Below are 18,874 nucleotides of genomic sequence, written 5' to 3' on the forward strand. Positions count from 1 at the left end.
GTTGGGCATCAAACCACAATTACACTGTTTCAGTCGCAGGAAGAAAATTCTGCATTTCATGTGTTTTTGGTTTTTGTTTTTAAATATATCTTTATTGATGTCAGAGAGGAAGGGAGAGGAAAAGAGAGATAGAAACACCGATGATGAGAGAGAATCATTGATCGGCTGCCTCTTGCATGCCCCCTACTGGGGATCGAGCTGCAACCTGGGCATGGACCTTGACCAGGGTCAAACCTGGGACCCTTCAGTCCCCAGGCCGACGCTCTATCCACTGAGCCAAACCAGCCAGGGCCATTCCATGTGTTTTCGCTGCTGCATGAAAAATGGCCATTAATCCTCGTAATGATCTACTGAAAGCGGAACTTGTCGTTTACCTGTGCGCTGCTGATGGTCCCCTTTCATTCCGTTACTCGTTGTCCTTGGAGTGGATCAGATTAGCGCTGCCCTTTGCCAGGTTTTTGCCACTAAGAAGTGTCACCACGCCTCTGAAGCTGCCAGCTGGCGTCGTGGCCAGACAGCCTACTCTGCACTGGTGCCATCGCCAGGAAGTCTGCTCTGCCTGGTGTTGTGGCCGGGTAGTCCACTCTGCACAGCTTATGGAATGGCCTGATCTTCGGGGAGGAAACAGCAGGAGCTCCGCCTCATACACAAGTCCTCTGACGTGTGTGAGGGTGACGGGGTCGGCCTGTCCCCCTAACCTGGGATGACTCAGTCCTCAGCGCCTCGGGGAACCTCATTCCCACGGGAGAAGGTGCTTGGTCCTGCCGGCCCCCCAGTGGCAATGCCCGCTGCCTCCCAAAGCAAAGGAGCCACTGCAAATCAGAAAAGAAGCCTCGTTCATAAAACCCTCCCTGAGGGTGAGACGTTAGAGCAACAGGAAATGGCTGCCTGTGTCACAGTCGTCTTCAGTCTACAAACCTGAGGGGTTGGATGTTTGTTCTGTGTCACCCCTGCCAGTCCCCTCCTGCGATGGCCGTGGTTCCTTGGAAGGTTCCTAGTACAGCAACCTCTTCTTCATCACTGGGGACGGAAGGCATCCTTCTCCCCCACTGGCTGAGCATTGACCTATGAACCTGAGGGCACGGTTTGATTCTTGGTCGGGGCATATGCCCGAGTTTCGGGCTGGATCCACAGTGTGAGGCGTGCAGGAGGCAGCCGATCAATGATTCTCATCATTGAGGTTTCCCTCTCCCTCTCCCTTCCTCTCTGAAATCAATACGAATATATATTTTAAAGAAACATGGAGACAAAACAGCCCAGCAGGACAGAACACATCTTCATTCCCGTGGGTGGGCGCTGAGGCGGTTGACCAGGTGATGTTCCATCCCCCACGTCCCGAGTGGTCCGTGCTGGGAAGTGGCCACGGCTTCGTTTGGTTGGACCCAAAGCCCAGATTCCCTCTGCACCGTGCTCCTCCCACGTGTTTCCTGAGAGGGGTCGTCGCTGAATGACTGGGGCTGTGAGCTGTGAACGGACCGTTTCTCAGTGGATGGGAGCAAGGCGGGGCCACAATTAGTTTGAGACCCTCCCGGGTGCAGTTCCGAGGAGCCATGGGCGTCCCCGCACGGCTCTGCTCAGGCTGCTGGCCAGGCTCCTGCCCGCCCCCCAGGGGGGCAGGCGGAGACGGTGGGGTGCAAAGAGAACACCTGGGAGGAGGGGGCTCCGCATAAAGCAGGGACTATGGGTGTCTCTAAGGAGCTGCCGGCGATCAGGCTGCTCACCCTGCGGACTGAGGTTGCCGGCTCCCTTCTCTGGGATGAGAATGGCAACCCCAGGCTCTGAGTGTTCTAGGTCACCCCTGACTCAGCGCAGAGAAGTCCCCGCCAGGCCCACGCCGTGGTATTTTTACAGATTCTTTCCACACGTGTGCACTTAGATTTAATTCAAGCCACCGTCATCGCTACCTCCCCACACACGCCCTGACTCAGCCGCTGGCCTCGGTAATTAAATCCGAGTGCCGGGCGCTATTTCAGGCCCCTTGTGAGAATAAAGATTGTATCTCCACTCTTGGAAGGGCGGCATAATAGTTACAGAGGCAGGAAAACAATCCTATATAATAAACGCCTAATATGCAAATCAACTGAACTATGGAATGATCAGCGGAACAACCAGGCGCTATGACATGCACTGACCACCAGGGGGCAGATGCTCAACGCAGGAGCTGCCCCCAGCCCGCAGGCCCAAGGCCAGCCAAGGTGGGTACCAGTGGGGACAACCTGATTGCCCCGCCGGTTGCCCCACAGAGGGAGGCGACCAGCAGCGGTGGTGTGGCGGGGCCGGTGAGTGGCAACGTCAGGCTAGCCAAGGCAGGTGCCAGCGGAGGCCCCCCAACTGCCCCTCTGATGGCCCCACAGATCCGCCCTGATTGCTGGCCAGGCCTAAGGACCCTATCTGCATGAATTTCATGCACTGGGCCTCTAGTGAGTAAATAAGCCAGTGAGATATTTTCACAAAATGATCACAAGGGCACAGCAGGGAGCAGGATGGGGAGCAGGGAGGGAGGTCAGGAGCAGTCAGCCTGCCGCCCGAGGGGGAGCTGTCAGAAGGAGACCAATGGGGAGGAGTGTGTGCAGAGGCCCTGAATGGGGCCACGCTCAGCGTGCTCCAGGCAAGGAAGGAAGGCAAGCAGATCAAACCTGAGTGCGGGGACCACAGGCTCTCGTCTCGTGGCATGAATGGAGGCTGCTGCTATTCACACGGTCTGGAAGAAACCCCATTTGCTTTGACCAGCAATAGAAACCCGGTGTTCCTGGCTCATTCGCAGCATAAGCGCTCCCCGCAGGGCCTCGGGGGGACAGCCGGGGCCTCAGGGAGGACTGGCCCTGGTCCATCTCTGCCCGGTGCTGCTGGCTTCTCCACCTTCTCCTCCTTCTCTATCTTCTCCGCTGCTCGGGTGTGAGCCATCCTCCGTGCGTGCGGGGATAGACCTGAGCCAGGCACCCTGAGGCGCCAGCCACCTGGTCACCTGAGAGACATAGCGTTCAGCCTCCCTCGGGGGTGCTTCCTGGGAAATGCCAGAGACGTCAGTTCTGAAAGACGTCATGTGCGATTCCTCTGCAATTCACCGTTTCCCACAAAAGGCAGACCCCGAAGTCATCGACGGACCCGCCAGAGACAGTGCCCAGCTTCCTGCACGTTGGCTTGGCTGACTGATTCCCAAAGTCCTGCCGGGACCACGGAAAGATCCACGTCCATCCATGCGCATGGGGAGTCGGACGGACCCACCTAACCGCAGGGCCTCTCCTTCGTCCTTAGAGCAGACGGACAGTTCATGTGGAGAACACAGGGCCCTCTCCTCCAGGGGAGGTGTCTGCGGTGGCACAGCCACGGGAGCCACGGGAGCGGCCACTCCCACCCGTGGCCAACCTGCAGCGTTCGCATAGCTTTGTCACAAAGATCAGAACAGGGGGTGCGTCGAGGGTCAGAAGCAGCCCTTCATCTGCATGGACGTCTTCCTAAACATGAAGAATGTGAAGTGTTGCTTTTGCAGAGCGGGTGTGGGAACGGGGACAGCCTCTCAGTGTCACGGCTCGCTGTTCTCTCCTGAGTGTGTTGCTTTCTGAATAAGCCCGGCGGCCCCCAAGGCCTGCTGCAAGCGGGTTGTGAGATTGTTCATCTTCTGCGTCTCCCATGAGAGAGACAGTGGTGCCGACAGTGTCGCCCTTCACACTCTGTTCTCACACCCGAGTCTACTTGCTCCTTCTCATATCCGTCAGGCCCTGGCGGGGGCCCCACTGATGGGAACATTCTCCCATAGACCAAAGGGCTGCCGTTCAATGCCCAGTCAGGGCGCACACAGGAGACAACAGACTGGTGTTTCTCTCTCACATCAATGTTCCTCTCTCTCTCCCCCGCCTGCTTCTCTCTAATATATATCTCATTGGGTGAGGCTTACAAACAAAGAAGTAAACGTCACTCAGGCTGCGGGAGGCCGCGGCATGCTCCCCGCTCTGCTCACCCCGGACCCACCTCTGCGGCTCCTTCAGTCACAGGCTCTGCGACTCGTCCCCTTGTGGGAGGGTTGGGCACGAGGACCCTCTCCTGCGGGCTCCCTTCACGTGCTGGGCAGCACTGACCACATCTTCCTGCAGCTGCTGGGCCAAGCCACGTGGTCGTGTATCCCCGAGAGCAGACCCCGTCATCTCAGAGAGATGGGGTTCCCCCAGGAACCGCCTGAATGACAGCCGGCCCCGTATGTGTGACCCCTTCACCATTTACTCTCCCCCAACCCCTTCCCTCGGGTGACCCCACACTGCGGCCGGGTCTGTGAGCTTTTGTTTGTTTTTCTTGTCTGTGCACTTGTTGCTCTCAGTTCCCGACCCCACACAGGAGTGAGGTCACGTGGTTCTTAGCTTTCCTGCGCGACTCACGTGGCTCAGCATGAGGTTCTCACGATGCGTCCTTGCTGGCACACGTGGCAGTGTTCCGGCTCTCCTTACAGCCAAGTGGCAGCCCAGCGTGTCTGTGGGCCACACCGAGACTGACTTTCCAAGCGGGGACTCCTCAAGGGACACGGGAACCCTGTCCTTCCTGAAATGTGTTCCCGGCCTTCTGGGGGGGCAGCCCTGTCCAGCCGCCAAAGCCCCCTGCTCACCAGGACTCGGTGGCCACCGCGGCAGAACGAGCTGTCAACCTTCTCAGAATAAGCCCAGCACCAACCAGCCAGCCCAGCACAACCCTCCCGGATCAGCCCTTGGGGGGTTCTGCTCCTTCCGTGGGGCTGGCTGGCCTGTGACCTGGACATGCTGTCCCCATTGTACACCAGGGAGGCAGCATCATTGAGAAGTGATAAGTGTGGCCCGGCCGGTGTGGCTCGGTGGTTTAACTCCAGGTCAGGGCACATGCCTGGGTTGTGGGCTCGATCCCCAGTGTGGGGCGTGCAGGAGGTAGCTGGTCGATGACTCTCTCTCATCATTGATGTTTCTATCTCTCTCTCCCCCTCATTTCCTCTCTGAAATCAATAAAAATATTTTTAAAAAGCGGTGAGTGCAGATTAGAAACGTGGTCAGTAGGCTGATCTCATCATTGTCTCTGGGATGGGGCATGAGTGTTTCCATATTCTCGGGTGGGGCTTTCCCCTTTCCCCTGCCAGGTGCTGATTGTTAGAAAGAAGGGCTGCTGTAGAGTTCCTGAACCCCAGGGTCATCCTGGTCATGTGGGGGGTCTGAGCTGGCCACTGTGACGGACACGGGGGTGGGTGAGTCCTTGCAGGGGAGGATGGCTTGTGGGCCACGCGGTGCTTGTCTCTGGTGACATGGCTGTGATTTGGTGGAACAGACACTAGTATTTGGTGTCAGAAGACCCCACTTTCCCTCTGGTAATCGTGGGCCAACCACTCCGCTGCCTCCCGCACGCCTCAGCTGATGTTCATCAGGGCGGGCAGCATCCTTCCGTGTGCATCTCACATCGATGCAGTCACGTGGGCCTGCCGCCGTGGGTGACTGAGACTCCGGGGGAATTGCATGTGGAAGCACCGCCTCACTCTGAAGTATGAGGCAGCAGGGAGATGATGCCGGAATCCTGTGTATCAGGAGCTGTGGGGCCGGGAGCTCTGGGATCGGAGGAATCTAGGCTGAGTTAACTCTGTACGAGTCCCCGGAGCCCAATGTTCTGTTCATCACTTCAGAGATAGACCAAGTATCTCATCAGGTGCAATTCAACTGCTGGGCGATTTAGACAGCAATTTCCCCGGCTTCGCTGAGACAGAATCTATATATACAAAAGGCTAATATGCAAAGCGTCACCTCGGGAGTTCGGCTGGGAGACCGGGAGTTCGATCGCTCGCTATGACGTGCGCTGACCACCAGGGGGCGGCGCATAACAAAGGGAGGCCTCTGCCAGCAGGCGGCAGCTGGGGAAGGGAGGCCCCGGCCAGCAGCCAGATGGCCCCGATTGGTCCTGATCGCCGGCCAGGCCTAGGGAACAAAACTGTGCATGAATTTTGTGCACCAGGCCTCTAGTTGATATATAACATGATGACCCCCACTCCTAAAAATTACTCAAGGTACTGAAAATTTCTGATCACAGTTTGCTTGAATGATAGCAAGTGAACACAAACATGCATACACTTCTGTGTGATGTGTATTTATGGTGTACGTGCAATTTACATGCAGACTGCACATGTGCTTCCTGTTCTCCCATTGGCTTTGATGTTCCAAGGCAGCTTCCATCCTCAGAACTTGTAGAAAGACCATTAGGCATTTCCTCCCATAATACTTGGGTCTCCAGGCCTGCGAAAAGAACACGAGTTTCACTGAAATATTAAAATTCTCCCAGGAGCCCTGCGGATGCGTTCCTTGCCCTTAGGAAATGTAACTGGCAAAGGCCCTGCCTGCAGATTCCTGGTGAGCAGTGTGTTAACGCAAGGTTATAATTGCAGGATCTAAAGGTCTGTTCATTAAAAGTGTTTCCAGCTCAAATATAATCGGCTTACTTGAAGCTGTGTTTCAGGCCAGCATGGAAATGGAGCATAGATGTCAGCCACTTGAAAGGAAAACATCTGTAGGAGGTCTGAGGGCTCTCTGCCTCGGCAGGGCCCTTAGAGAGCAAGTACCGAGGGGACGGTCATAGCAGGAGACTTGCTGGGAACCTGTGCCGAAAACCCAACCTTGGCATTTGCTGGGGTCGGAGGAGGAAGCCCCATACTCTGTGTGAAAGTGCATGTAAAATAGGAAACTGTACACCCATGTCATCTATAATCTACTTGCCTATGGAGTTATTTATTCAACTAAAATTCCTTATCTCCATGGAAGCAATCTTTTTAAAAATATATATTTTTTTATTGATTTCAGAGAGGAAGGGAGAGGGAGAGAGAGATAGAGACATCAATGCTGAGAGGGAATCACTGATCGGCTGCCTCCTGCACGCCCCCTACTGGGGATTGAGCCTGCGACCCCCGGTATGTGCCCTGACTGAGAATGAACCGTGACCTTCTGGTGCAGAGGTTGACACTCAACCACTGAGCCGTGTCGGCCAAGAGCAGTCTTTCATCTCAGACATACATTAGCATGCTCTCTGGATTCAGTTCTGGGCCCAACGAAGAAGCTAAGTGCTGCCTCGTTTACATTCATTAATTACAATCACTTCACCTCTTGGGACTTCCATTTGGAGACCATTTTCATTGAACTATCAATGGCCTCAGCCACGATTTTTGCGAGTGTGTTAGGCAGCGTGAACCTTATATGGATGCTAACGATGCTGAGAGCCACGGCTTTGGGGTAATTGTAATGAAGGAGGTGTCCTCCAAGTCAATGCGATATAGATTTTCACTAATGCAGCTTACGCTAATGGACGCCGGTCAATGCCGCTGTAGGACTGTTGCTTATACAAGTGATTATTTCATGAGGCTCGATCTTTTTTGAAGCTGTGACACTATCTTGAGTCTGAAGATATTAAGTTGCCGGAACATTCGCATTTTCCTGGTGGGTCTGAAAGTCACAAGGAGTGAGCAGAGCTACGAGGGGGGCTTGTTGTTTCTAAAAGGAAAGACCACACAAATCTGGCTTTGTCTTCCTTTCTTACACAGTCAGGACAGGTAGGGACTGCTGGGCCCTGCCCCGGGGACGAAGCTTTGGAAGCATTTCCATTTCATGATCCATCTGTCTCTTTCCAATTTTAGAAAAGTCATTCTCCGACGCCGAATCTCCAGTGGCGTATGATTATTGCTTTCTGTTGTGTTGCCTTTTTCCTATCAATTTGCAAGCTTTCTCCATCACGTTATAACCGTGTCCTTGGTTGGATCTGTGGACTGTGAATGCGTCCTACTTTCCTGGAGTTCCTTTCACTCTTCCTTTCACGATGATCACTCGGTGTGTTCCCGGTAAGGCACCCTGACTTACCACCCAGTTCTGAAGACGCTTTTTAATGGGTTCCCATCTGGAAGTTCCATGGCTTCCCATTTCATTGACACCTGGGTCTGCAGTTCCTCTGGAAGAGATGTGTGTCTACATTGTGAGGTAGCGACCAGCCTTCCTTGCCCGTCTGGCTGTCTAGTCAGCGGCACCATTGGTGAGAAGACCACTGTTTCCCGTGCACCACTGAGACAGCTTTTCATCAGCCCACCATCTGCTCTGTGTGGCTTTGGCTGTATGCTTTATTTTTTTTAAAGATGTCTTTTCATTGATTTTTAGAGAGAGAGGATGGGAGAGAAAGATAGGAAACATCGATGAGAGAGAAACATCAAGATTGATTGGCTGCCTCCTGCGCGCTTCCTGTTGGGGATCAAGCCCACAACCAGGCATACGCCCTGACCCGGAATTGAACCATGACCTCCTGGTGCAGGGGTCGATGCTCAACCATTGAGCCACATCAGCCGGGTGCGGGGCCTTCCTGTTCTGTCCCACTGGCTCTTGGTCGAGGTTTGCACCCACTAAACGCTGTGCATTACTACAGCTTTGTAATAAGGCATGGCACTAAGAAGCATAAAATCTCCCGGTTTGTCTTCCTCAACCTCGTCTGGGATGTTCCTGACCCAGACCATCTACCTCAGATCTATCTCAGGAATAGACACCCGCTCACTCCGAGGTTGACTGCCATGTGCAGCCAAGCCAGCGAGTCCCCGTCTAAGAACTTGGGAGAAGTTTGCCAAGTTCCTAACAGGCCCCGTGGAAAAGTCTACCTACTGATCAAAAGTGACTCATTCTGCAAAATGCATTGTGCTAATTGGTCCCCAGAGGCAGCCTGGGCGTTATTCCCTGGAGAAAATCTCAGTGATCACCTGGTTCACCATGACACTTGTCACCGTGAGCTGCTCCCAGCAGACACCTCTTCTCTTCAAGGCATTCATTTACTTCCTTCCGTTTGTCGTCACGTCTTCCCTCTCTGACTCACGTTGAAGTGAGAATTGCTAGGTAAACCAGGAAAGCTCTTTTCCTTAAAGACCTTTCAAACCCCACAGCTTCAACATCCACTTGCTACTGAGTTATTGTTAGATTTAAATTTAGTGGAAAATGGGCTTCCTATTAGTCCTTTGGTTTTTAAGCTCATAAATCCCTTTCATTAAACCCTTTTTATGAAGATTTAGCGCACTCCCACGGCACTTGATAATATCGCTGTGAACAGCTCGAGCTCACCGAGAGCTGCTGTTGTGAAATGGGTTTTAAGAGTAAAAACGTCCTTGGCAATCATTTCCTGTTTGAAGTGGGAGGATAAAAGCCTGGATGGCACTTGTGCTCAGGTACCTACACTACACGCAATCAGCCAAGTGTCCCGGGCTCTCTGGAACTTTCTTATTCTTCCCGCCAGACATTTCCATTCAGATCCCTTGCCCATTTTATAAATTGGATTCTGTGTGTGTGTGTGTGTGTGTGTGTGTGTGTGTGTGTGTTGAGTGTAAAAGTTCTTTATATAAATTTTGGATATTAATCCCAAAGAAACACAAAACACCAATTCGAAAGAATATGCGCACCCCTATGTCCATTGCAGTGTTATTTACAGTAGCCAAGATCTGGAAACAGCCCATGTGCCCGTCAGTAGACGAGTGGATAAAATGGCGGTGGTACCTCTACACCACGGAACCCTACTTGGAGGTAGAAAAGAAGGGTCTCGCCCTAACCCGTTTGGCTCAGTGGATAGAGCGTCGGCCTGCGGACTGAAAGGTCCCGGGTTCGATTCCGGTCAAGGGCATGTACCTTGGTTGTGGGCACATCCCCAGTAGGGGGCATGCAGCAGGCAGCTGATCAATGTTTCTCTCTCATCGATGTTTTTAACTCTCCATCCCTCTCCCTTCCTCTCTGTAAAAAATCAATAAAAATATATTTTAAAAAAAAAGAAAAAGAAAAGAAGGGTCTCTTACTCTTTGCGACAGCATGGAGGGACCTGGAGAGCCTCACGCTAAGTGAGATAAGCCAGTCAGAGAAAGACAAGCACCATGTGACTTCACCTATATGCGGAATCTAATGAACAAAATAAATGAATAAACAAAATAGAAAGAGATTTACAGATACAGAGAGGAGTCAGGCAGCTGTCAGAGGGGAGGCGGGAGGGGGCTGGGTGTGAAAGGTAAAGGGATTTGGAGAAAACACACACAAAGCTACCTCACAGACACAGACTGCATTGCGGAGATTACCAGAGGGAAAGGGGGTGTGGGTAGGAGGGTAAAGGTGGCTTAAATGGTGATGGGAGGAAACTTGACTCTGGGTGGTGAACACACAATGCAATATACAGAGACGTGCTTGAGAAATGTACATCTGAAAACCTGTATGTTTTTATCAAGCAATGTTCACCAATATATTCAGCAAATCCTATATATTAAAAGCCTAATATGCAAATAGACTGACCGGCAGAACAACCAGTTGCTATGACACGCATTGACCACCAGGGGGCAAACACTCAACATGGGAGCTGCCCTCAGGCCCCAGGCCAGCCAAAGCGGGTACCAGCATGGGCCCCCCAGTCACCCCGCTGGTCGCCCCACAGAGGGAGGAGACCAGCGGTAGTGGTAGGGGGTTGGGCCAGTGAGCGGGTGGCGCCAAGCTGGCCCAGGTGGGTGCCAGCGGGGGGGTGGGGGGGTGGGAGGCCCTGATCGCCCTGCTGGTCGCCCCACAGATCAGCTCTGATCGCCAGCCAGGCCTAGGGACCCAACCGGTGCATGAATTTCATGCACTGGGCCTCTAGTTTTTTTATAAAATTAAAAAAAACCCACATTGTACTTAATTTAACCTATTGGTGGGAAATGGCCAGATACAGAAAATAAAACACAGCTAACAGTATTTGGTGGCTACTTAATGCTAACCTCAGATGGAGAGATGTGGGAGTGGTGTGATAGCCGTTGTGTTGTCGCCTCTCATGACAGCTGTATTTCTAGCTGACGGCGAGTCAGGTGTGTTAACTTGGCAGCACCAATGGTCACTCTGTCTCAGTTATGGTCTCCACTCGGGAGTCAGTCTAGTTGACCCTGGTGTGGCCCTGACAGGCACACGGGGAGGGAACAATGGGTCAGAACACATTCCCGCAACACAGGGACCAGATTCCCCTGTCCTGAGGCCAATCCTCAGGAAGTGGTACCTGGGCAGAGGAGGGGGGAGAAGCAATAAGCAGGGAATAGCCCTGGCTGGTGTTGCTCAGTGGATAGAGTGTCGGCCTGTGGACCGAAGGGTCCCCAGTTTGATTCTGGTCAAGGGCACATGCCCGGGTTGCAGGCTCCATCCCCAGTGGGGAGCGTGCAGGAGGCAGTCGATTCATGATTCGCTCTCATCATTGATGTTTCTATCTCTCTCTCCCTCTTCCTTCCTCTCTGAAATCAATAAAAAAATATATTTTTTAAAAAGCAGGGAATAATAGCACAAAGGAGGCAGCTGTGGGAATATTTCCTAACCTGCTCCTTGGTGTCGGGGCTTCTGGCACCCAGCTGCCCTCCCACCTCCCCCCCACCCCCCGCATCGACTTATTATTTGGGTTCTGCACCTGATTCTACCTTGGGGTGAGGGGAGGGGTCCCTACATCCACCCACCAGCAGGCAATGCTCAGGACGCCAGCTGCAGGTCCTACAAGGCATTTGGTTGAAGGAGCATGAGATTCCCCAGGTCAATGGCTCAGCCCCCCAAGACCCGCCTCCACCTCACAGACCCATGGCCAGGCCAGCCCAGGCGGGATGCTGTGCCCTGACCAGCGGGTTACAAATCAGGGGTCGCCACGGCCCCTCCTCAGGCTCCACCCACTTGCTGGAGTGGCTCACAGAGCTCGGGACCCCACTGACTCGCTGGTTCATTACCGAGGGTGTGCAAGGGCCTGCGGTGACCTAGGGAGACACAGGGGCAGCGTGTCCTTCCTCAGAGCCTCCACCTGCTCACCCACGCAAGGCTCCCTGGCCTGTCCCTCGGGTCTTCCCAGGGGATCCATGGCACGTCATGGCCATTCCTGCCTCCGCCTTTTGGTTAACGGTGCCCTCAGGGGGACACGCATCTCTCTTCTCCACACAGGAAGTCCCACCCCTGCCAACAGGAAGTCGTTGATGGGCTGGTCCCTTATCGTTCTGGGCTGCTCCGTAATGTGGGGCTAATTTAACTTCTCTTAGCACCTTTCATTCTAAATGAGACTACATCCCTGTGGTCTTGTTTTATTCCTCGTCTATGTGGGACCTCAGCCTGCAGAGCTGCAAATCGATAGTTTGTGTACGGTGTGGGTTTCCTTAATTATTCAAAATAACGCCGAGGGGAGCCATTGAGGTGAATTAGCCTGTGTGTGTGCACGTGCGTGTGTGTGCATGTGTGTGCGTGTATGCATGTGTGTGCACGTGCGTGTGTGTGCGTGTATGAATGTGTGTGCATGTGCATGTGTGAGCGTGTGTGTATGTGTGAGCGTGTATGCATGTGTGTGCACGTGCATGTGTGTGTATGTGTGTGCGTGCGTGTGTGTGAGCATGTGTGTGTGTAGTTTTATGATGTTTATTTTATCTGTCAACTTTGTTACCCCCAGAAACTGAGGGGCTGAGTTGAGGTGAGACTCTGCAGGTGGGCGGGCCCGGTCAGGTACTCGCGCAGGTGGCCTGGTGGGAGGAGCAGCATTGAAAAGACAGAAGCGGTCCCCCACGTGCCGCTATGACCTGCAGGTGTGGGGTGCGCCCCCCCGTCCTCTGTGCTGCCTGTCATTCCCTCTCGTTCAGGCCTGGGGAACACCATTCCGATTCACCACTCAGCGCAGGGCGGGCAGAGGTTTGCAGTGTGTGCAGGGACAAGAAACCGACGGCTCCTCAGCAATAGGAGGAGATTAAACTGTTTCAGTATTCACACTGTAAACCTACTTTTGCCCCACCTGAATGATCACAAATAGGTCATCGTAAAATTTGGCCAAAATGGTTGGGAATTAAAAAAAAAAAAATCACAGATTAACAACAGCCAAACTAAGATGCTGGTTTTTGTGTGTGTGTTTCCAGGTCAGAACTGCGGAGGCTTAGTCCAGGGCCCCAACGGCACCATCGAGAGCCCCGGGTTCCCGCACGGGTACCCCAACTACGCCAACTGCACGTGGATCGTGCTGACGGGGGAGCGCAGCCGCATCCAGCTGTCCTTCCTGGCCTTCGCGCTGGAGGAGGACTTCGACATCCTGGCGGTCTACGACGGGCAGCTGCAGCAGGGCAACCTGAAAGTCAGGTGGGCTGGGGCCGCATGGCGGGGCTGGGGCCGCATGGCGGGGCTGGGGCCGCATGGCGGGGCTGGGGCCTGGGTGACCCCCGTCCCGAAACCTGATTGCAATGCGTAGCTGAGCTCCATTCTGAGCAGGAAACTTTCCTACTGTCGCTCCAAAGGAGGATGGAGACTGTAGCTGCAATCACTAGTCTCCCCATAGTTAAAAACCTGACTCCCCGTGAAAGCAGCCATTGACTTCATTTATGAGCATCGCATTGCTCAGGATCTGGTAAACACTGTTGTCAAGGTAATTGAAGGAACATGATCACACTCCATTGTTTTTAGCAACTGTGGATCTAAGAGAAAAGGCACAAAGATAAACGAGTAAAATCGAGTGCTTATTCAGAGTGCAATTCAGAAAAACACACAAAGGGAACCTTTATTTTGTCAGAGAAAACATTCAATAAGAAGCACATGAAAGAATACTGCAATCTTTGAAGAACTTTTGTCTTACACAATCATAATATATTGCATCCCCCTTGGTTTTCTCTGTTGCTCTATGAGTTGTACCATGGAGAAATGAAAATAAGTTCTGGATGATTTTAACTTACACTTTTCATTTTTCCACATAGAAAAATTGCAGCTGTACAACTATTGCATTTTTTTATCATTTTGCAAAGGAAAGACAAATATCTTTTCAAAGAAACTGGAATTTCTTAGCTAGCCTGATGAACATATTTAAATGCATACATATCTATATCTCTATATGAAGAGCCAGGGGCTGTCACATCCGAAACAACCGAACGGATGACCGAACAGGCTGCGTGGTTAGTGAGGGACGACCCAATGACTGAGCAGCAGGCTGTGTGGGGTGACCAGGCTGGCAGAGGGGGACAGTGAGGGGCGACCAGGCCGGCAGGGGGCACAGTTGGTGGCAACCAGGCTGGCAGAGGGGGGCAGTGAGGGGCGGGCGGCCAGGCCTGCAGGGGAGCCGTGATGGGGTGACCAAGCCGGCAGAGGGGGGGCAGCAGGGGCAACCAGGCAAGCAGGCAGGTGAGCAGTTAGGAGCCAGCGGTCCTGGATTGTGAGAGGGATGTCGGACTGCCAGTGTAGGCCCGATCCCCAGCAGTCGGACATCCTCCGAGGGGTCCCAGATTGGAGAGGGTGCAGGCTGGGCTGAGGGGGCCCCCTCCCGTGCATAAATGTCATGCATGGGGCCTCTAGTCTATATATATAAAAGCCTAAGCGACAGTTATAACCGGTGAACCTGGTTGACTGGTCGCTATGACGCGCACTGACCACCAGGCAGCAGATGTCAATGCAGGAGCTGCCCCCTGGTGGTCAGTGCGCTCCCACAGCCAACCTCCCATGGCTGGCCAACCTCCTGAGATCCCTCCACCTAGACTGGGTGAGACGTCCCCGATAGGCCCCAATCACCGGCCAGGCCGAGGGACCCCACCCGTGCACAAATTCGAGCACAGGGCCTCTAGTATGCAAATAAAGCTTAACCCTCTGGTTTTAAATGTTTGTATTAATTAGAAGTTAAGTTTTTGACTAAGTCACATAGAAAATCAGGTAATAGGCAGAAGAAATTATACTGCTCAGACAAATAACCTGGTGTTAATGCCAAGTGTAGCAGTAATGCACACCGTCTTGTATTTTATTCAAGATTGTGTGGACCGAGAAGGTCTCTAGCTATAAAATTATGCAAGTACACCTCTATGTCTAGTTAATATAAGTATATATTAGCAGTATATGAAATACATTATATTACTATATTCCAAATATATTTTATTTGCATTTTCTTTTCTAATTAAATTTTATCGGGGCGACATTAGTCCACATGAACATATAGGTTTCGTGACATTTTCAAATGTCAAACATCTTCTAGTGTTTTCTGGAGCCTCGGAGATACCTGCCGTCTGTTTTGAGAAGCACGTTTCCGTTTGCCCTGCCCTCTGTCCTGCACTGCGCCCGGCTGTCTCCGTGTGAATTAGGTGAACTTTGTCTTCCTCGTCTGACATGCAGGGTCTGCATTCGATGTTTGGACAGAGCATCTACCTACACAATCCTTGCTCATTGGAGGCAAGAGTTCTCCTCTTTGCTGCTCTTCTAAATGCTAATCACTCATTTGCTTTTATTTTGCATAAAAGATGCCGGTAGGGAACAGCGGTGCATTGTAATAATAAAAAGAATTGTGAAAGGAACTGCAAAGAGCTATGACTGAAGAGGGAGTGTAGCTTATTCACATATCAAGGCAGGCCTGGCTGGGTGCTTTTGGTTGGCACATCACCCTGATAGGCAAAGGTTTCGGGTTCAATGACCCGTCAGGGTACATACAAGAATCAACCAATGGGCGCAGCAATAAGTGGAACAGCAAGCCAGTGTTTCCCTCTCCCCATCTCCTCTTCTCTCTCTCTCTCCCTCCCTCTCTCTCTCTCTCTCTCATCAGTGAACAGAGCTCAAGGCAGGTGACTCCGGGTTAACAGTAACTCTCTCTCTTTCCAGTTCACAAACACGCCTAGCAAAGACGTGCTCTTAGAAACTAGAATTCGATCCTAGTCTCAAGGAAACTTGTAAATATTAATTTGATTGACAACTGTTTTAAAATAATGTCCTGTCCTCTTTTGTTCTCATGATGATACACTTGCTTATATGGTAACGGCTATAAAGCTGAGCAAACAGTGATCCTTAGAGCAGTTGGAGTTATGACGAGGTCAACCCCAGGGATATGAAGGTTAGAAGCTTCCGGTTCGCCACACATTGGTGGAGGATCTGGGGACAGAGTATAAACTGACACCGGGCCTCAGCGAGCTTTACAAATATCGGTGAGCTACACGGTGGCACCGTGATGCTTTTACTCGCTGATATTTATTCCAGAGAAAGCAAGGAAGGCTGATGGGAAAGGCACTGCTGGGTTCGTATAAATTACTCTCATCCACAATTTCTCATTTGAGACAGAGGACAAAGATGCCACATTTCTGCCTGTTTCATGCCCTTAAATGAAGGAAGATGCCCTCATCCCTACATGACACTATATAGCTTGTGCCCGTGGCATGGCTCAGTGGTTGAGCGTCCGCCCATGAACCAGGAGGTCACAGTTCCATTCCCAGTCAGGGCACATGCCCGGGTTATGGGCTCCATCCCTAGCGTGGGGCCTGCAGGAGGCAGCTGATTCAGGATTCTCTCTCATCATTGATGTTTCTATCTCTCTCTCCCTCTCCCTTCTTCTCTGAAATCAATAGAAATATATTGAAAAACTTAAAAATTAAAAAAATCAATATAAAACCGTATTAACCCCCCCTAACCTATATAACTTCTCCTCCTTGTCTGCACTTAGAACCCCTTTTTGAATGGACGCTCCCTGCGTGTGGGAGTGGCTCTTGGCACGGTGTTCCCGGGCCGGGCTACCATAGCACATGGGGATGCAGCTCAGAGCAGGCCCCTCCAGGGCGCTGAGAGCAGGGGCTTCACTCATAAAAGCATGGATAGGTCACGATGGGGACAGAGGGTCTGAGTGCTGAGGGCGCACACCTCGGAGGCCGCAGCACACCCACGTCAGCCGGGGCCCGGGACTCAGGACCGGCAGTGCAGCCGGCACACGGAGGCCCTGTGGGATGTGTTCCCATCCTACCCTGCAGCAGCGGCTGGTCTCTAAAGGCAGCTCACTCAGAGCGCCTCCAGGGGCCGGAGGGCAGCGAGGGCCTTCCACGGAGGCTGGTGCAGGAGCCGCCGGCCCCGAGCTGCCCCGAAAGCCCTTCCTGAGACGGTCGCCGGCTCCTGTGTGTGTCACTGCTGCTCTGACGTGTTTTCAGCGGCAAAAGGTGCACAGACAGCCAAGTGACCCCAGCTGTTTCTGAAACAAATCGAGCGTTTTTATTACAACGCATTTCTCCTGTCTCGCCACAGGAAGACGCCTTTTTCCAAATTATATACGATTTAGATCAGATCCCCAAATAACAAAACATGGAATTTGGAGATTATTTTTATTGATGTTTACCTTGCAACTTGGTCTTTACTGAGAAATGGATTCTTTACCCTAATTAAAAACAATCTTTATAAGGGAAAACAGTCATACACAGGTCATGTTGTCGTCTCGGGTCGTTCTGTTAGGAGCACACGAAGGCAGAGTGGTGTGCGCCCGCCACTAAAGTCAGTGCGAACACGTGGCTATTGGGAGGCTCTCAGACCTCCCTGACGCACAAGAAGGCTGCGACCCACAGAGAGAAATAGGAATGTGTCGAGCTACCTGCAATTAATGCCGCTGATGGTATGAGCTGTCACAGCACTGCTGTTTTTTTAAATATGTTTTTATGGATTTCATAGAGGAAGGGAGAGAGAGAGAGAGAAACATCAGCGATGAGAGAGAACCATCCATCAGCTGCCTCCTGCACACCCCACACTGGGGATGGAGCCTGAAACCCCAGGCATGTGTCCTGACTGAGAATAGAACTGTGACCTCTTGGTTCATAGCTTGACGCTCAACCACTGAGCCACACTGGCCGGGCTCCTGCTGTTGTTTAAATCTCTGGCCTTTCTTGACCCTGTGCCTTCTCTTGCTTCTCAAATATCCACAGAGGTCCAGCCATGTGGCCATAAAATGCTACACTTTTGATTCTGCAGCATCTGACTGTGTTCTGTGGCAGGTGGACCGGTGCACGTGGGTTGACCAGTACACCAGCACCTTGCCGTTCCGGCCCACGGCTCACCCCTCTCTGACCCTGAGACTTTTGCCAGGGTCCCATCTCCATTCTGGTTTGCCTGTAAGAGGAACGTTCCTGGCAGGCAAGGCCCTGATATTGAAGGAACTCCGCCGTCTCACTGCGAGCGGCATTCCTGGCCTTCCCTCTTGCTCTCGTGGCTGGGCTAACAGACTGCTGTGGCCGGGGCATCTTGTTAGTTATTTCTCAGAGCTCTGGAGGCTGGGAGCCGACGAGGGCCCTTCCCATGGTCCATCGGCAGCATTTGCTCAGAGTCTCCCCCGGCCAGAAGGGCAAGGGGACTCTCCAGCTCATTAATTCCCAGAAGTGAGGACTCCACCCTCATGGCCTACCACCTCCGGCAGTGACCTTGCCTGTCCCTCTCTAACTTTCCCCGAATTTCCCCTCAATTCGTGCAGTGATGGTCAGGCTCCCCTTCCAGTCCCATCCCATTGGGTGAGGGTTTCCGGCTGTGAGTGTGGGAGGGAGGCAGATGTGGAGTCTCTAGCCCGGGGGACGGCTCATGTTTTAGTTGGATGGATGGATGGTCTAGTCCAATATGTCAAATTCAAAGGCTAACATGGGCCAAATAAATGAGGCATGTCAAATAAGTTTGACACTCGTGGTCTAGTCCAGTGGTCAGCAAACTACGGCTCACAAGCCACATGCGGCTCTTTGGCCCCTTGAGTGTGTCCACGAAGTTTCACTCGCACTGTACGTGCGCTCCCGCACGTGGTATTTTGTGGAAGAGCCACACTCAAGGGGCCGCAGTTTGCCGACCACTGGTCTAGTCCCTGACCTGCCCTTACAGATAACAATCTTGGCCCCTCTGCTTCCCCGTCCTTCCCGCTGCCGCTGGGCCTGGAAGCCTGTGCTCCTGGAAGTCGGACGGTCTCCGCAGTGGCCTCTGGGGGCACTGCCTGGCTCCCTGTTCTGCGTGTCCAGTGGCTCACGCATCCTCTGAGGCAGAGGACGTGCCGCGAGAGGCCTCTGGGAGGCAGGCACCTGACTTTCAAACAGCACTGATCTCGCGGGCGAGCTGGACCTAAAATACTCTTGACCGGAGCCGGCTTGGCTCAGGGGACAGAGCGTCAGCCTGCAGGCTGAAGG

General features: G+C 52.7%; 1 protein-coding gene across 1 annotated transcript in view; it reads left to right on the forward strand.

Annotated features, from left to right (window-relative positions):
* The window catches only part of CSMD1 (CUB and Sushi multiple domains 1), a 741,603-nt gene that overhangs the window by 74,759 nt on the left and 647,970 nt on the right, over nucleotides 1–18,874 (forward strand). Inside the window, exon 2 of the mRNA XM_070407812.1 lies at nucleotides 12,872–13,088. Within this exon, the coding sequence (XP_070263913.1) occupies nucleotides 12,872–13,088 (217 nt within the window). The remainder of the gene's footprint in view (nucleotides 1–12,871; nucleotides 13,089–18,874) is intronic.

This window comes from Myotis yumanensis, unplaced genomic scaffold (genome assembly GCF_028538775.1).
Source record: "Myotis yumanensis isolate MYYU_CA2020_CCGP unplaced genomic scaffold, mMyoYum1.0.hap1 SCAF_3, whole genome shotgun sequence".
Lineage (NCBI taxonomy): Eukaryota > Metazoa > Chordata > Mammalia > Chiroptera > Vespertilionidae > Myotis > Myotis yumanensis.